Source organism: Trachurus trachurus (genome assembly GCF_905171665.1).
Source record: "Trachurus trachurus genome assembly, chromosome: 18".
NCBI lineage: Eukaryota > Metazoa > Chordata > Actinopteri > Carangiformes > Carangidae > Trachurus > Trachurus trachurus.
Genome location: NC_139909.1, coordinates 11,306,846 through 11,327,096, shown reverse-complemented (window position 1 = coordinate 11,327,096; position 20,251 = coordinate 11,306,846). Strand labels below are relative to the sequence as shown.

General features: G+C 40.7%; 1 protein-coding gene across 1 annotated transcript in view; it reads right to left on the bottom strand.

Moving 5' to 3' along the window:
• adam19a (ADAM metallopeptidase domain 19a) overlaps positions 1-20,251 on the bottom strand; it is a 176,669-nt gene that overhangs the window by 73,638 nt on the left and 82,780 nt on the right. Inside the window, exon 4 of the mRNA XM_083993431.1 lies at positions 10,777-10,858. Within this exon, the coding sequence (XP_083849557.1) occupies positions 10,777-10,858 (82 nt within the window). The remainder of the gene's footprint in view (positions 1-10,776; positions 10,859-20,251) is intronic.

Sequence of the window (20,251 nt, the reverse complement as noted above, 5' to 3'; positions counted from 1 at the left end):
CTCAACAGCTTCATAGAATATAAAATAAATCAAGATCAGGATGGTTTAGAGACAAAACAGAAATACATTTTTAAACTCCTACATTCAGTTTCACACATTGTCTTCACTCTCTACCAATGTTAAGCTTTAGGCAGTTGGAGTTATGGTCTTTGACTTTGACTCAATCAACTCAACACCTCAAAATCAACATGACACCCTGAGTACAGCTGATTCAGACAGGTTGATGAGCTTAATTTGTCCTGACACTTTTCAACAGTTTTCATTGGAAATATGTTTCAGGGCTTCAACACTTTAGTCAGAAATGTTGATCGACTATAGCTCTGAATCTCTGGACAAAGAATCTATAGTCATGATGAACTCTAAACATCTAGTTCCCAACCACCACCCCCCTAACCCTTGCTGTGTGGATGCAGAGAGACTATGTGAGTGGGCGCTGCTGGGTAAAGTCCAGTCTGTCCTCAGCTTCCTCTGTACAAACTCTTTTAGCTTTAAGTCCTGTTTGTGCCATGGGTTGGTTGTGGGGGCGGGATCTGTTCCCAGCTGGATTTGCAACTAATTGGCCGGAGGGGAAGAACAACAACACTGTTAATGCTACTTCTGCTTTCGAAGGACTGCATCGGGTCCTCTGACTTACGTAGGTGAGGGCCACAAGCCTTTTGTACTGAAGTCGCCAACACACAATAAAGACAACTCTTTCAAGCTTGTGGTACATTTGGTGTAATGGCTAGGAGTGTTAGCACTGGTTATCCCACGTCTTTGCATACCTAACAGAGACTATCCGGTGCAGCTGGCGATCCAGAACGAAGCAGAAACAGGACCTGGTCCAGATGATTGAAGATAGCTGATCACTGTAACACTGGACTGGCCTCCATTCAAGCCGCCTAATGTCGAAGGAATTGCTGCTGTTTTCGTCTAATGGAACACTCCAGCAGCAGATGTAACTGTCCGAGTCCAACTTTTCCTCTATAAATCTCCTGTTTTGCTTCTTGTTAATGCAGATGTTTTGATCATCTCCTCTCCAGCTGTGCAGCTGTCCATTGTCAATCCAAACTCAGGACTTCAGCAGCAATAAAAAGGTTTGTTCTTGAGGTCGATCCTCAAACTTGTGTGTGACGGACAACGGTGTATCGTCGACATAAATGAGCATAGTCAGTAGGCTTCGCAAACCAACAAGTTTTTGTTTAGTTTGTACTCATATCAGATCTGTGTTGGTACAACTTCTACAACGCTACTTCTAAACCAAGTGACGGTTGTGCACAGTGGGTGAGCTCCCACGCCTAAAACCACTCGAATGACCTCGAAATGAGAAAGTGAGAACAAACAGCAGCCGCTCTGGAATGAAACAAAGCTTCATTTTCAACTTCTACTTTAGTTTGACAAAGCCATTAATCACTTAACAAAGCTGGAGCAAACATAATTGGACACCCAGAGCTGCAGCCAAGAGTCTGCGGGGGACAAATGGATGATTTGTTCCTCTGATGTAGCACTTAACAGCGAAGTTGATCAAAGGGCCAATCAGTGCATCAAACCACCTCTGATCATAAAAAACCTCTTGAGCCTGTGAGATCGCCCAATAATCTGAGACTCTAAAGATTGAAATCAAAACAAGTTCAGTGGACGATGGATGAAGAGGAGGGTGGCTTTGCTAAACATTGTTGATGAAAGAGCAAAGAACCAAACAGCAAGAAGGCTTTTGTGATCTCAACAAACCAAGAGGAAACAAAATGAATCCCTTAATATTTGGGTATTTATTCTGATTCAAGATCATGATACTGGTTGTGGGCATTGTGATAGACTGGAGAACCCAACTATACCTCACCCTATAATGGATAAGTGGTTCATACTGTAGACAATGGATGGATACTAATTGTTTACATTGTTCGACTGTATTGTAAGTATAATAGCCTAAAAACCATTCCAATATTTTAATTATTACTTAATTTGTTCCTGTGCCCAGATTCATATCCGTTTTTAATCATTTAAAATAAACTGAATTTAATTATTTGGCTCTAAGGGGTTTCTGTTTCTGTTCTGTAAAGCTTCCATCTTTCAATAAAGCTCATTCAAATGTGACCTAAAGGCAAACTGGAGTTTCTCATATTCCCAGTGACAGTAATCTACAATATGTACTGCTGTTCTGCTTCTTTGTATGTATTTACAGTACATCGATATGCGCCTGTTCGTTGGTAATTGTGTCTATCTGTGTTTTACAGCTAATTTACACTTAGATGGACGCAACCCTGAGCCACTGGTTTCTGACCAGTTAGACCAGAAGAAGTACTGGTGCTCCCTTGGACTCACTAATGGAGCCAGACTCTAGTGGTCATTGGAGGAACTGCACTTTTTAGCACTGTTAGCAAAAGTTGCATGTACTCTTTCTTTCTTTCTTTCTTTTGGGATTTCTTGTATATTTCATGATGATTGGCTCATTGATAGTTAGTAACATCCAATCATGTTCCTTCAGGAGAACCTCCTAGATATAATTTATCTCAAATTTCCCTCACTGTTTGCTGCTGCAGCTCGTCTGTATGTGGCAGTTCATGCTGTTATTAAAACTAAGGTCCACGTTTGTTCACTAATGTGGATTAGTTCTCTCAGCAGCAGCAGCAGCAGCAGCAGCGTCACACAGCAGAGCCTGTTCTGCCAAACTGTGGAGCCATTAGCTATAAAAGATCACTTCAGAGACCTGAGTGTCTCTGACTGAAATATAATCAAAGAAAAATCCACCATGTTCCAGCGCTGGATTTCAATCTGTAGCCTAGTTAGCTTGTGATGTACTGCTGGGAAGATTTCACTTTGTGATTTGTAACGAGTCAGAGGAATTAAAATAGCGGGAGAAAAAAAAAACTGTGTCTTATTTCTTTATTTTGGCACAGATGAAATGAACCGCAGGTGAAATGTTCTCCTCTTAATCCTTTAAAAAATAAAATAAAATCTCTGTCATCTCAACTGGCTGTAAAGAACAAACTGAGCTGGGGCACCTTGCACTGTCCTGATGCATTAACACAAGCTGTTGGCCGATACATTTGTCTCACATAAAACAAAAAGACATTGATGTATGGTGTAACTCATCCTGATATCAGATGCAGGAACACAGGGAATGACTAAGAGGAGCGCTACAGCAAGTCTGGTTTCACATTTGATCTGTCGTCTTACCCAAACACACACATTTATATTCTGTCACTAAGCAGCAGTGTGTCAGACACCAGTTACCATAAAGTGTCAGGATGTCTATGGCTGCCAATAAAAAAATTAAGATATTACGACTTCATCTTTTTAAGTTTTTTAGACTTAAAGGCCATAATTAGTGTAGGAATTAGCTAGGGAGTCACGTGAGCACGCTGAGGAACATGGCCGCCTAAAACGGAGCTCCCAATTGAACAACCCGAAACCTCGAAATGCGATAGATAGAGTTTACTCTAAAGTGATAAAAGTGTGAGTGAGAACTTTCCTTTGGGCACGGTGCAACAAATCTAAGTGTTAAATGGCAACAGGGCAAAGTCAACGGCCCCCAAGAACGCTGCGGAGTAACGCTAGCATCATGGCGGACATACAGGATGACGACAAACAAGAAGAAGTGGGTGATCCAGGTGGCGACAAACGACACGTGGATACGAACGTCCTGTCGGCTATGCAAAAATCACTCGGAAAAGCTATGGATGAGCTTGGGCATGTTAGTAAGTTAATAATGGTGTTGCAAGCTGATATTGACACAGTTAAAAAAGACAATGCGGGGCTCCGCACGGATGTTGATGGCGTCATACAGCGTCTGGAGGAAGCTGAAAGTAGGATATCTGATTTAGAAGACGAAAACGTTGGCCTCCGGCACATAGTGGAAGGAAATGTCAAGAAGTGCGCAGGGCTTGAGGCGGCCCAACAGGATGCCAACTATCGGGACAGGCGCCAGAACCTGGTCCTGGTTGGTTTGAAAGAGAAGTTGGAAGAGGGCAAACCGGAGATATGTGTGAGGAACATCATTGTCGAGGCTCTGGGCATAACCGTGGATCAAGCGCAGCTACAGAGAGTGCATCGGGTCCCCGGCGGACCAGTGGTGGATGAGAATCGATCACCGCGTCCTATTGTCATCCGCTTCCTGTGCTTCTTGGAGAAGGAGAAAGTGTTCGCTGCCGCGAAACGAAAATATAGGGAAGGTCAGGGAGTTGTGTGGAAAGGATGTAAGCTCTCTTTTTTCCAGGACCTGCCACGGGAGTGGGCAGAGAAGAGGAAAAAGTTTTCGGAGGTGAGGGAAAAGTTGCACTCTCTGGATGTGAGGTTTACTGTGGCACCACCGGCACAAATGCGCTTCACCTGGAAAGGAAAGAGGATGAGATTTGATGATCACCGCAAAGCACTTGCATTTCTGAATAAAGAAGCTGCTGGAGCCTCCAGCACCGGTGACGCAGACGCGCACGATGGAGAAGACCTAGAATAAATGCCAAGAGAATGACGGACTGCCTGCAGGCTGCCTGATGATGGACATAGGATACCTGGTTTTGTTTTTTGCCTGAGGCATTTAAAAAAGGACGTATTATAGTATGAAAGACCAGTATCAATGAAGGAGGAAAAGTTTTTGTTTCATAAACGCTGCACTGGTCATTGGAGGCAAGTTTCTCCCCTCTTTCTTTTATTTATTCATTTATATACTATGGCCTGAAAAACATATATTTTCTCTCCCTGATGGTACCAGGGGTAAGTAGAACCAGACATGTGGTTTCTGGTAGAGTGATGCTTTACCTATACACCTGGATTTTTGTTTTGATTATTGTATGAGAAGAATCTCCGATTTAAGTTTTTCTTATTTTATTTTATTTTAAGTCAATAGGTTCTTAATGACATATGAGAAACAGAAAATAGGAAATGTACATGTTCTACTTGGGAGGGTTAAACTTGTTTATGATAAATGAGGACGGCACCCTGTTTTATCAAGCGGGGCTGGCAGTGGCAGTCCGATGCCACATGTTGGAAAGCATGGAAAGCACTGATAATAAGGATAGTAGTTTTGAATAACGGGGCGAAGGGTTGGTGGGGGTTCTTTGGGCTGGTCATTACACACGACTCACGGACCAGTTGGGGTAGATCTTTTTTTTATTTCTATTTTCTATTTCTCTTTGGGAGAGTAAGGGGGTAGGAGTTAAGGTGTTTGCATCTATGGGTTTTAGGTGGATGTTGTTTTTCCCACCCATGGATGTCTTTTTGGTTTGTTTGGTTCTGTGGCAGAGTGCCATGAGTGTCAAATACAGGGCACAACACATGTCTTTGTTCTTTTTTTGTTTGGTAAGGATGGCAGTTGGACAACACCCTAAATGGTCAGTATTAAATGATGTGACTGATTGTGTAATGTACAGTAGGTTTTGGATAACTCAATGTGCTGGAATACAAAGGATCTTAAGATATGGTTAATTTGGTAAGGTTTATTAGCTGGAATATAAATGGATCACATAACCCTGCTAAAAGGAAAAAATGCCTGTCTTATCTTAGGTCTCAACAAGTGGATGTGGCCCTGCTACAGGAGACACATCTGGTGGACACAGAGATAAATAAATTTAAGACAGGGTGGGTAGGACAGGTATATCACAGCTCTTATAATAGTAAGAAATGTGGGGTTGCAATACTTATACATAAAAAACTAAATTTTGTCATGTTGAAACAACATAAGGACAATGAAGGGAGAATAATATGTGTTGAGGCAAAAATAAATGATGTCAAGGTTAATATATGCAATATATATGCCCCAAATAAGGAAGAGCCGGCCTTTTTTCATAATGTTAATAAAATGATGGGGGAAATAGAAGACGGTCACACTATAATTTCTGGTGATTACAACCAGGTACAAGATGGGGTTTTGGATAAAACGGCCTTCACAAATAGTGTGCCGAGAGACAGAAGAGCTATACATTTAATGATGAAAGACCTGGGCCTGGTTGATATTTGGAGGTTAGTACACCCCAGAGATAGAGAATACACATTTTATTCAAATGTACATAAAAGTCACAGTCGCTTAGATTATTTTCTGGTATCCAAAGACCTGGTAGAAGGAACAGTAGACTGTACAATTGGGCCTATTGCACTAACGGACCATGCTACTGTGCAATGGGGGGTCAAATTGGGGTCAGACGTTAGTAAGTCTAATAGATGGAGGATGAATGTATCATTGCTTCAGGATGAAACCTTTGCCAATACATTAGGGGAAGATCTTAGAATGTTTTTTGACATTAATATAGGTTCAACTGAGAGATTAGGTTCAGTGTGGGAGGCCTCTAAGGCGTATGTAAGAGGTAAAATAATAGCTCACTCGAGTAAGAAGAAAAAAGATGGTATAAAACAAATGTTGGGATTAGAATCCCAGTTGAAGGATGCAGAAAAGGAATTGGCGGATAATCATACAGAGGACCGTCTGAGAAAAGTTTGTGAATTAAAATTCCAGTTAAATGAGTTATACAGTAAAAAGGTAGAATATGCTATGTTTAGAATGAAAAGCAACTTCTATGAAAGTGGGGAAAAGGCCAGTAAATTATTGGCTAGACAATTAAAAAAACAAGATGCTAGCTTTATAATACCTGCAATTAAAAACATAAACGGGGAACTGGTAACAGGTGCAAAGGACATTAATGAAGTGTTCAAAGACTTTTATGTGAAGCTTTATAAATCAGAAGTAGATCCATCAGAAGAACAATTTGAAGCCTTCTTCACCAATATAAATATCCCAAAACTGTCAGAAGGACAAGTTGCACAGATGGAGGGAATTATTACTGAAGGAGAAGTTAGAGATGCAATATCATCACTAAAAATAGGAAAGTCACCGGGGTTGGATGGGTTGCCAGTTGAATATTATAAGAGATATATTGACATATTGGCACCTATATTAACAAAAGTATATGAAGAGTCATTCGATAGGGGGCGATTACCAGATACATTTAATGAGGCGTTAATTACCTTGATACTAAAGAAAGACAGAGAACCTACAGACCCGGGGAGCTATAGACCCATCAGTTTAATAGATGTCGATGGCAAAATTCTTACTAAAGTGCTTGCCACAAGAATAGAAAGATCTATGCCACATATAGTGCATGCAGACCAAGTGGGGTTTGTTAAAGGGCGCTCCTCATCAGATAATGTTAGGCGGTTATTGCATCTTATGTGGTCAAGCCGTGATGCAGACACACCCACCGCAGCATTTTCATTGGACGCAGAAAAAGCGTATGACAGGGTGGAACTGGCTTACCTTTTTTATACCTTGAGAGTGTTTGGATTTGGAGAGGGTTTCATTAAATGGATAAAGATTATTTACCTGTCCCCTAAGGCATCTGTTTTAACTAATGGTCTGAAATCTCCCTTTTTTGGTCTCACGAGGGGCCAGAAACAGGGGGATCCGTTAAGTCCACTGCTTTTTACCATATTTCTAGAACCATTAGCTATAGCTCTAAGAGCAGATACGGGTATTAAAGGGGTGTGGGGTGGTGGGACAGAACATAAGCTGTTTTTGTACGCAGACGATATTTTGCTACTTATCTCAGACCCAGCTAGTTCTATTCCCATAATCCTTAATAAGATTGAATCATTTTCTCGAATATCCGGATATAAAATTAACTGGCAGAAATCCGAGGTGATGCCTATATCTAGGTTTTTCTCTCAATCGGAGATCTCTAATTTTCAGTTTAGATGGATCCCGGTAGGAATGAAATACCTAGGATTAAAGTTGACAGCTGATTTATCTGATATAATAGAAATGAATCTAATGCCATTACTTCAAAAGATGAAAAATAAGTTGGAAAGATGGAAGATAATTAATCTCACTCTGTGGGGCAAAATTAATACTATTAAGATGGTGATAGCACCACAATTTAATTATATATCAATGATGCTTCCATTAATCATTCCTAGTGGCATATACAAACAATATAATCAAATGGTTAAAGAATATTTGTGGAATGGAAAAAAGCCTAGGATTAATATTAAAAAGTTATGTACTACTAGGGAAAATGGGGGCCTGGCCCTTCCAAATGTAGAGATATATAATTTGGCTTTTGAACTGGCTAAACTGGTGAGGCATTGGGCTAACTATGATTCTCAACCAGATTGGGTAAAGATAGAAATGGCCATGGTGGCTCCCTCAAGACCAATACAGGCTCTTTCTCAGATCAAAGTGGTAGAGGGGGGAAAAAGTCCTATTTTGAAACACTCTCACTGGGTGTGGTCTGAGGTGCATAGGTTGATGGGGAAATCAAAATACAAACAAGGTTATTCGTCCATATGGGATAATCCACGCATCATGATAGGTAAACGGTCATTTTGCTGGGATCCTTGGCAGAGGAACGGTATATGTGTGATTGATGATCTGTATAAGGATGCAGTTTTTAAGTCATATCAGGAACTAGTGGATCAATTTCTCCTGGAGGGAAGGGGTGAATTTTGGAAATATTTACAACTAAGGAGCAGTGTGCGGAGTGTGTTCCCACTCAACAGAAATATAGAAGAACCTAACATGTTACAAAAACTTTTTGACTTGCCAAGTACAATGCATAGTGCCTCAATATTTTACAAAAACATAATGGAACTACAAAGTGTGAACACTGAGAATCTTAGATTAATATGGCAAAGAGATTTAGAATGTGAAATAAGTAGGGAGAAATGGCATAATATAGTTTCCAAGGTTGGGTGGGCCACTAGGGATATTAGGAGCAAATTTACCCATTACAAAATCATACATAGATATTACTATACTCCTATGAAGCTCTTTAGAATGGGTTTAGTGGAAGACAAAAGATGTTGGAAGTGTAAAGGAGAATATGGTACATTTTTGCATGCCTTTTGGGAATGTCCGGTGGTAGTACCTTTCTGGAAAGAAGTATTAAAGAAATTGGGAGAGTGGTTGGGACAAAACTTACCGGAATCACCACTGTTTTGTCTCCTGGGAGATAGCACACTTTTGCCACGAGGAGTCAACAAAGGACAGCATGCGCTAATAACAGCAGGCCTCATTACTGCAGCAAGGCTGATACTGAGGAATTGGAAGAGTACGTGTACACCGGGGCTTGCAAATTGGACTCAACTGATGACAGAGACTGCATCTTTCGAATATCTGATTGCCAGGAAGAACAATGTTAAAGGGAAGTTCCATGTAGTATGGGACTATTTCTTTCGATACATCAAGGACTTGTCACAATAAGCATATGTTGAATCACATCACAATTGATATAATCACAAACATATAAAGGTACAGAGGGGTGTTGTCCTTTTGTTTTGACTGCCTGTTTTTTTTTTTTTTTTTTTTTTTTTTTTTTTTTTTATATATATACATTTTTTTTTCTCTATCTGTTTGCTGTTGTCTTTTGTATGTATTTTATTATTTGTTGAAAAATAAATAAATACTTAAATGACAAAAAAGTGTAGGAATTAGCTAAATTTTCAAGTTATTGCCAAAAACCTTTCCCTTGACCTTTGACTGTAAATTCTAATCAGTTCACCTAATCAGTTCAGTCTAAGAAAATTTTTGTATCTAGATGTTTTTCTTAGATCCTGTTGTTGGTGTAGATGCATAATTAAGACATTTAGGCCGTGACCTTGACCTTTGACCTCAATATTGTACTTAGTTCATCCTTGAGTCCAACTTGATGTTTGTGACACATGTAATGAAATGACCTCTCAACATTGTGGTGGAAGCATGGTATGGTATGTTATGGTATGGTATGGTATGGTATGGTATATTATGGTATGGTATGGTATGGTATGGTATGGTATGGTATGGTATGGTATCATTACTGTTGCGTTCATTATAATGGGACAGATGAATGTGCACAGGCAGCATAAAGATAAAAACAGGGTTATGTTTAGAAACACCCCTGTGCGGTATCACTGATGTGTTCAATGACTCTGCGAAACTGTGTCATCTTACAGTGATTAAATTATTGTCTAGTTGAACTGTAGGGTATATTTGGTGTTTTACATAATTACGAACAAACAGGGTTACACAAACACAGCGAAGACGTTTGTGTTTTACAGCTGCAGGTCTCTGGCTGCTGTTTAATTACAGTCACAGAAAGTGAAGAAAAGCCTTGAGCTGAATCACTTCCATTCCTCTCTGCCGCTGTGCATCCGCCTATTTAAGTGTTTCATACTCCATCTGCAAGTGCTGCCGACTGCTTTATGCAGGTTTTTCTGCCTCTTGGGGTTGACAGTGCGTTTACTCTGGAGAGCACGTCACCTCAATTTGAGTCCTTACCACCAGCCTCTCTCGAAGTGTGGCCCCTCAGACAACCAGTGGCCCCTATAGTCTGCCAGTAACTTTGTTAGTCATGTTTTAAATTGAGTTTTTCTCAATTTGTCTGGTAGTGTGTAATGTACATGAATTTTCAATATTAAATCAACTTATATTATTATTATTTTAACCAGTTGTTTTACAGTGTGCACATCAAAAATAATCAGTATAACAGTTGTATGAAGCAAGCTCTTAGTGCAACAGCTAAATTGTTGAGTTGTACAACTGAAATAATAACTAGTATGTGTGTGTGTGTGTGTGTGTGTGTGGTAATTTTGATTCTACAGAAATAGTAGTCACCACCTGTTGCCATGCTCACAGTGTACTCTCAATAGTGCGACCTTGGTTCTGTTTATACTGTGTATTATATGTGTAGTGACTATGATAGTTTTGGTTTTGAAGTGGGGTTAAAATTAGAACTTGAATTGAGTTTAGGTGAAGTTAAAGTCAATGAACGTCCTCGTAAGAAAGAGCACTAACAGGATGGAAACCATCTTAAAGCTGGGCAGACTTGTACTTACACTATAATTGTGATTGGTCACAGTCACCGGCTGTCCATCCTCGGTGTAGTAGGTCTCTGTGAAGTCTGGACCTAAAAGCTCGCTGCAAAAGAACAAGAGAAAAAGAAAAAGGTGGTGAGATAAGATTTTTACTTTAATGACACCAGAGGAATCCAGGTAGAACTGAACTCATTTTATCACAGTTTTCTTTGACAAATCATTTCAAGGGACCTGTCATCGTCCAATCAGAGCATCTTCCCTTTTGTGTCCATGTGGGTCAAAGTGCTGTCACATCCTCCAGAACCAAACACAGACCACGGAGGCAAAGTTATCTCCTGCTATAATCAGGCTGGAGGAGCTTCTTTTTTTTTTTTTCTTCCCTCCTCTCCTCGGCTAATGACATTAGCAGATGCCATTAGCTTGACTGGTTAAGTGACTGACAGGAGACGAGTGTGCGGTTGCTTAGCAATGACAAACATTTCCTGAGCTGCTTCATGTGCAGATCTCCAGCAGTCAAGGACAAGTGGCTTAATTTTCAGTGCTCAACAGTGTGTTGTATAACTTAAGTGAGTTAGAACAAAGTTAAACTGGGGCATTATTTCAAGTATATGATGTAATATACCAGTATTTCAAAGTTGAAGGCTAATATATAATTTTTACGGTCAACTTTATAGAGGTGCAATATTAAAAACTGATATTAGAGACAGTGTCTTATATTATGTACAGTGGGTTTTAGTAAATCCATTCAGAGTTATGAGCCGTTGGTTGAAACCTTTGAGATAGAGACTGAACCCTAACCAAACCCTAACCACGATATAAACAGGAAACATGTTAGAGAGCGTTCATCATAACCACACACACACACACACACAGTAACGACATAACCGCCAGATGTGCGAGACCTCGCCCTCGCTTATCCTGAATCTCTGCTCTTTGAAGAAAGTGTGAATTCACACAACACACGGCTTTATAAAAACATTCATGGCCTCCTTCTTTACTTTGCTGATGTCCCGTGGATCATTCTCTAACATTGCCGGGCTTGATTACACAAAAAAAGAGAGAGAGGGAAAAAAAAGCCTAATCTTCTTCAAATTAAATGTTGTATCAGCGGGACCCGAGAGTCTTTGATGTTGATGACAAAAAGCGACAAAGAAAAAGAAGGGGGAAAAAAATAAAAAATATCCAAATGCCTTCATTGAGATTGTGCTGAATGTGATGCAAATTCTGATCCGGCCTTTAACGGCGCTTCTGTGGCTGCTCTGCTGGAGGAGAGGAGAGAGTCTGCAGTTTGAGAAGTTGCTAAAGATAAAGAAAAGAGATTATTGTCTGATGTCTCTTCAAAAGGTCACCTGACAACTCACACACACACACAAAAAAAACAAAACACCCGCTCCATTTTAGCCTGCAGGAGACGACGGTGACATTTGTCATGTCTGGGGAATGAAGAAGCTGGCCATCAAATGCCAAGACGTCGTCAGGACAAACACTGGAGTGTTACAGATGTTTGGATCGGCAGCACGAGGACGTTCGGCCTCGCTCGGCTGAATTAGTGACCGTAGTGCCGGAGAAACACATCCCAGAGCACAAATGGGCGAAAAGAGAGACGGACGTAAAAAAGATGAGCCCAATCTCCATTTGGTCCCGGGGGCCCTATTGTATTATTCATTGAGGGGGATCGTAATGGAACATAATCCAGCTTTCTCGCCCCTTTTACTCCAGACAATTTGCTCTGCTATATATAAAAAGACCGTCAGTCCTCTACAGTTAATTTGATTGAAGCTGGTCCACAACGCAGCAGTGAGTGAAACTCAACTCCATCTGAGTCCGGGCAGTATTTACACAGCATTTTCATCAAAGGCAGAGGGAAGAAAAAGCTGATTGCTTTTCATGGTGGGTCACTGTCTTTCAAGCTGTCAGGACGGTGCAGAAACAAAGATCACAGTCAAATGCTTCCTACGGCTTAATTAAAAAACCTTGCAAAAAGAGCGAGCGAGATGAAGTCTGCTGTAAAAAACCTTGAAACTTGGCAAACACTAGAGGAAATGTGCACCCACAGTGATCACTGCTCGTATGATAAATGACCTGAGTGCTGAGGCAAAACAACACTGGTCTATAACTCAGGCGGCCGAGCTGGACTGAAGACATCAGGGTTGGTTTCAGGACTGTAGGTTGGGCTCAGGTACAGGAAACTAAGACCAGCAGAGCTAGAAGGAGTTAACATCTGTTTATGTGTTAATGGTTGCTCCCTTTCTTTGTACTGACAAGGTTTTAAGGTTTATCTGTCAAACCCTACGAGTCTGAATCTCTTAAGTTTATTAGACTTACGTTACTGAAGTTCAAGATGGAACCAAATTATTTCAGTCTTTGGGAGTCTTATATTTCTTAAAGTATATGATAAACATCCAGCCACTCCCTATCTTTCCAAGTGAACTACACAATTAAATGGGAAATAGACTTTTTGACCCACCACCAATTGACCTGCTTCCTCTCTCCTGGAAGGCAATTGTCTGGTAAAGACTTATCGGTCTGGTTGGCCTCGGTTCATTTGTGTGATTATTGGCTCATTCATGCTTGATCGATTATCAATGTTTTGGAGGGAAAACAGCTTAGAGTTTATTTTCGTGGTTCAGTTGAGTTTTTTGGGGGTTTACTGTGAAAGAGATTTTTACTCACACCAGTGTCTATTTATTTTCTTGAACCCCAGGAGTTAAGGTCGTAAACAACCTGCAGCTTATGGCTACATGCAGACACTGCTACGATGCATTGCGAGGGTATGAAGGTCCTTTTGGTATAAGGAAAGTATAAACTTAGAAGGTATTGTTCAAATCTAGTCAAGGATGACCTATGCTGGGGAAAGGGCAAGACATATTCATGTATATTAAGAAAAGTGACCGTGTGGACTTACAGAGAGATACAGCAAAGTACCAGAAGATCACAAACCATCAATTCATCAAAAGGAACCGGCACTTTATTTAGACATGAATGAAACTTGAAATGTTTCTAATAACTGTTCCTTACATAGCAAAATTGTGAATGGGCGTAAATGGAGAAGATATGGCCAGTCTCTGAAATGTATACAATTTAGGGACCATTTCTCACCAGTGTGAGAGTGTACAAGAGTGTAAGTTGTAAAAAAGGACTGTGAGGTTTATGCATTTGTTCCTGAGTCGACTCTTTTCATTGCTTCGAACACTGTACACAAGTGGCAAAAGTTATGTCAGACACCTAGTTCGCTAATGATGTCAACAAACAAGTGGCTTCCAGCAGAAAAGAAGCTCCATGAAGACACAAACAAACCTATGTCCTCTATGTTCTCTAGAGGCCGGTCAACAAACAGGAATGTGACAAACATCAGGTGATAACAAGTGTCAACACCAGCTCATGACAAACAGGCCATTTGTCGTTGGTGTAAAATGAAGTGAGCGTGCTCCAGAAAATGTGATTCGATCTATTCCTTTGTTTTTTCTTCTCGATTCGGAGCCTTTGTCAGGGGCAGACCTCACTCCTGCACTGAGCACGATCGTCTTATCGCGAACACTCATTAAAAAAGTGCCAGTGGATGTGGAACAGCTCATCAGCAGCCCTAATACTGAATAATTGCAGAAACACACCCATCTTTTTTTTCTCTCCCTCAGAGCATCAGCTGCGAAGCCACAGTCTATCTGGGGTCAAACTGCTGCTCCACTTCCAAGAATAAAAGTAAAGAAAAAGCAGCGAGGCAGCCGCCTTTGCTGTGTTGATATAATTTGCTCTAATGAGCAGGCTGAGAGGATAACTAGCCGGACACAGCTTTGTGTGTATGTATGTGTGGAGGTAGGGTGTTTTCTATACCCATGATCTTTTTCTCCTTCCTGTTTGTGGTTGGCCAAAAAAACTCCTATATCCTGTTTAAACAAGCTATAGGAGAAACCACATGGGAAATACAAGCGATAGAGGTATGATGAGAGGAAGGAGCGATGTTCCTGTGTTGTCACACTACAAAGATGCTGCTGCGGGAACACATGAAGATCATATGTTGTGTGTTCTCCTGGAAAAACAACCACTACAGAAGTCTGCGGTAAAGGTCGGATGTCCAAATCCAAGGATGCTTCATTAGCAATGAGGTGGATCGGTGCAGAGTCAGTGGTATAAAGCACGTGGTGTACTGTACTACTGTTGTGGTGAGGAGAGTCGAGGTCCATCTAGATCCTGATCCTTATCTCCGGTCATGAGTTCTGGTTAATTGCCAAGAGAACGAGATCGGAGATAAAAAGCAGCTGAAATGAGTTTCCTCTCTGGAGTATCTACCCTCAGCCTTGAAGAGAGAGGCGAGGAGAGCTCAGATAAGAGCGGCTGTGACTTTATGTTTAAAGGATCTAGTTGAGGAGGGTCGGGTATCTTGTTCAGATGCCTCCTCCTGAGGCGACTCCCAATCAAGGTTGTCCAGGTACATCGCTAAAACACATTGGAGGGATTTCAGATCTCATCTCCTGTGGTAAGGCCTTAAGGATTGTCCAGAAACAACTGGATGAGGTTTCTGGGGAAAGAGCGATGTCTTGATTCTTGGCTTGAGCTGCTGCCAGGGTGACCCAACCTCAGGAAGAAGAGCATTGAGGTGAGATAACCATAGTCTGGACCAAGAGCTGAGTCAAGTAAGACCTGCAGATGGATGTCAACAAACATGACGCTTCTTGTGACCTTGGTTGGGGTAAGAGTTGGAAGAGCCAGTTTTGATGTTGATATCATGGAGATACTGATTGTTTTGGATGTCCATAAGTTCAGTCTTCAATTGGTTTAGTTGAAGGTGGTGTTTCTAGATATGTCTTGCTTAGGTGTTTAAAGTTTTTTAAACTTCAGAAACTCTTGACCTTTCGGACTTCCCATGGACCCAGAATGACTCACTCTATTAAAAGTCATTGCCTGTGGGTGTTCTCATTAGGAACTGACAGGATAATGGGTGGAATGCAAAATGTCAACAACAACACCACGCCACAGAGACACAGTCACAGTCACCTGATACAATCAGGCCATTGCCACCAAATCTCCATGACTCCATGAGAAAACACGGCCACATGCAGTCAGTCAATGAATGGCCCGAATGAAAACGTCACATGAAAATGACAGGAAGTGAGTAGTGACTGGAGTATCCTGCTGTCTGAGGAGGTCTTACTCAACAGGCATTGCCAGACAGCCGCTGGGACTAATAGCGAAAACAGGGAATACCAGAGTCATTGAATGACTCCATTGTCATTATTGTACTGAGCCGGCTGAATCACAAGCTGGAAATGAAATACAGTAAATGCTTGAGGTGCAGTAGCTCTCAAATGAAGCTTTCTGGACGGCGACTAACAATAGAGTCGCCGCTTTAAAGCTGTAACAGTTTCTACCGTCGACTGAAAGCTTCCTTTGTCCAGGACGGAGACACAACTTCTTGCCGCCTTATCTGTACGGCTGCACACTGATGCACTCTTCATAGCTGCATAGAGAATGGATTTTAAAGGCCGGAGGAAGGAGGATATCTCTTTGATAGTATCCATGGTGATATCGAGGGATCAGGCCGCATTTTCCGGTTCACTGATAAATGTACACGAAGATAAGTTAAACATTCACGGCTGACAAAAGAGATCACAGTCTCTGGGGAGCATCAATTATCAGTGCTGTCAGGTAAAAAGAAAAAAGAAACTTCTGGTTCTTGGACGGACGCTGCTCAGGAGCTGAGAGTGGATGTGGATTTGTCTCCATGAGGGAGTATTTCTGGCTTTATTGAAATTATAGGTTGGGTTTTTTTTACATGTTTGAGTAGAAATGAAGCCCCTGTGTGTGTAAATTTACTAAAGAAGTATGTTTTTGTATTATTTTAATTGAGGATTTAATTAGTAAAAGCCCTAACAACACCAACCAGATACAGAATATCCAGGTTGTAGAGTTGAGCTCTGTGACACATCAGGTTTCTAAACAATCCTCATAAAATAAGGAAAATTCAACTACCAACAATCACTGGGTTTGTTGAATATTTTTTTATTTCATGATTGAACTTTGACATTATAATAGAATCCAAAATCAACAGCCTCCAAAATCCTCAAAAAAACAGAGAAGTACTAACATTATCTCACACGAAACATATGAAAACACTAGTGAAGCATCAGGATCCATTGTGAACTGGACCTTTAAAACAAACCGGTGCTGCTTGAAGTCTAATGCATTAACAACCTGGTTACGTTTACACTGATTGTTTTCTCCTGCTTTAATTATGTATTAAGTTATTTTGTCGTACCCAACTTTCAGTCACACTTACTGTACTGAGCTCAAACTTTAAGAGCGTGTTACTAATGGACAAACTGAAAACACAACGCCTCTGGCCTTGAGTGTCGCCGGCATGGAGACATGATAATGATGGATGTAAAATGCATTGCTAGGCAACTGAGATACCCATCAAATCTGTAGCACATAAAATAAAAAAGTCCTCAGTCCATCTGCAGTACAAACCACAGCGATCTCTGTTGAATATCTGCAACACACCTGAGCAAAGCCGGACCGACGCTCACCAACAGGTGAAGGAGCAGAGCAACCAGACCTTTAGAAAGATCACCTCTGTGGCAACACACACCGAAAGAGTCGGGGTCAATAATCGCATGAAGAGCACACAGACCCGACATTCCTGACATTTGCACTATTACTGTGGAGGGAACGTACTTCCTGTTGAATGTCAACATAGGACAGGAGAAGGAGGCAGCAGAGGAGAAAAGACTTTAGATGAACAGAAAGAGAAGGATGGAGGAGGTGAAGAACAATGTCTTTAAACAGTAAAAAGAAGTATATTAATAATAAAAACAAACAAACAGATATTTTAGTGATGGAATGACCCATCAAACGTGAGTGATAAATGACCACTTCTTTGGTTCCTCTTTATCGTAGGGTTTCTCTTCTTTGTTTTTCGTTCATGCAACAGGAAGTGTGCAAAAGCAGCATAGGGGAGATTTTCAAATTTAAAGGCTCTCTTTTTTTTTCTTATGAAAAGGTGTCGGGGGGTCTCGACAGTTATGAGCAGAGCTGTTTGGCAATCAATTCATATCCAAACTAAATTTAACGGTGCTAATGAAGCTTTCCTGGTGTTATTGACTTTTGAAAGCCGAGTGAATAATGTCAGTGGTGTAATATATTGCAGAGTGGGTGTGTGATGGAAGGAGTTTAATGAGGGTTTAAAATGCATGCATGTTCAATATAATATGATTTAATATCTATTAAATTTTGGGGGGGGAAATTGCTTCTTTCTCAGCTTTAATCACACGTCACTCCATCACACACTGATGAAGACCATGAGATGTTGCTGAAAGGCTCAGAAAATGCCAGTAAGTAGTTATTTTGAGCTAATGCACATATACTTCTGTGCACAGTGCATGTGAGGTTTGTTTGTTCATGCACTTCCTGTTATGAAGGTTAAATCTACGTGAGATTGCCATGTTGTTAACCACCTGACCTCTGATCTTGATAAAGGAAGCTGCTTATGACTGTTTCTGATCACCTGCCTCTTTATTTAGTGTTTTTTTTTTTTTTTTTTTTTTTACATTTTTTAGTGTAAAATCAGACAAACATGTATCATGAGAGATGTGTGTGCTTGTGTTAGTTATAAATCATTAGAAAAAAGTGGCTTGTTTGTCTCAACATGCAGGTGTTAGCACTTTCACATTCCTCGGGCGTTAACGTTTTTTAGATGAACCGATGCAAACACACTCGGTGGAATGACAGACATTTGATTTTTCTGTGGAAACTGAGGAAAGGCAAACTGCAGGTTAATAAAGAGCCGGCGGGGCAGAGCGGGCTCTGACTCTCCGCCTAATCAATGCAGAGCGGTTCATCTCAATCAGGGAAAAGGTTACAGACAATCGGAGGAGACAACTGCCAAACAAAGTCCAACACAAAGTAAAGGAAAAGGAATCACATCACACTGAAGCATCGACTGAAAGACACCTTCAGGAAATAAATCTGCATCTATTGTCACTGCGACTCTTCATCACTGCTGTACTGTAAAAAATAAATAAATAAATCCTTCTAAATGCTCATTATTTTCTGACACCTGCCACACTTTATTTGATAAAACAACAGTCAGGCAGTGGTTATGTTAGCTTAGCTTAGCATAAAGACTAGAAACTGCAAGCATGGCTTCATCCATAGATCAAAATGTAGAAATGAGTGACAGTGTAACATATTTTACATTTTTCAATGTGTTGACATATTGTTGTGCAGAAATAAACTGTAGGTTTGGATAATTTAATATCCTGATACAGTGTGTCCCAAATAATATACAATGTAGCTACATTTCAAAGGAGGTTAAATCGAAAGCAACTGGACTTAGTCCAGCTTGCTTTCGATTTAACCTCCTTTGAAATACTATGACCTGGGCAAATGAGAATATGCACCGGCTTAATGTAGCTACAGTATTCTCGTATTATGGTTATTTTTTACAAAGTTATACAGAATTTTATGTCAGTCATGTTTGCAAAAACACTATTTTATTTTTTGTGTCAAGTGTAAGTGATGCATCCAGTGGGTTCAAATCAGTTCAATTCGTGACATGTTAACCCCTTAACACCCAGTGGCCCAGCACTGTTTAGAATATAATACCATAACAAATACTATGCAAAATGCACCGATATTCAATGTTACTGATTAATGACTCAAGTCTAATCAACTGCGGTCAGTTAAATAGGCTGTTCTGTTCATCTCCATCCAACAAGGCAAGTCTTTATACACAGTCTTAATGCTAAGCTAAGCTAACAGCAGCTCTGTATTCACACACAGATCTTAATATTTTCACAATAAAGAAGGAAAATGTGCAAATGTTGATCAAGACTTCTCTCACTAGTCTTCATTTTGCCGCCTTCTATCTATTATCTTTGCTATTCATCAGTGCTCCAGCTATTTTTAATCCTCCATCCATCTTTAGTTTTAGTGTTTTCATTGGTTATCAGAGTCAGAAATCAGAATATTGGCAGCTCATATAAGGAAGTACAGACTGGCGTCGAGGCCACACAGTTGGTTAACCAGTGACCACTGCACCACTTCAAACACCCGCCGACGGTCTGAGTCAGAGAGTTTCACCGACTACTAGCCCTAAGCTCCTATTCAATGCAAAAAAAAAAAAAAAAAAACTGAGTCCATTAGAAGTGATGAAGTGCGTCTCGTCAGATTTATTTCTGAGATCAGATTCAGATTCAGAAGAGAAGTCTAGAACGGGAACTGATGTTTCCAGTGAACCATGAAATCGAGCTGCTCAGGCACAAAGTGAGAATCGAGCACTGAAAGGGCGTCGCTCCCGTTTCCCCCCAATCTCGCACCGTTTTCACGGCTTCTGTTATCTTTGAAGTATCAACGCTCTCTATCCTGCTGCATTGCAAGAAACAACATCCTCAGTATCAGTTCTTTTCTGAACGTGAGGCCTCACTTCTCTGAAAAAGCTGCAGCCGTGTCACTCTGGGTGACACCTCAGCAGGGATGTGGTTTTTACCAGAAACCTTGA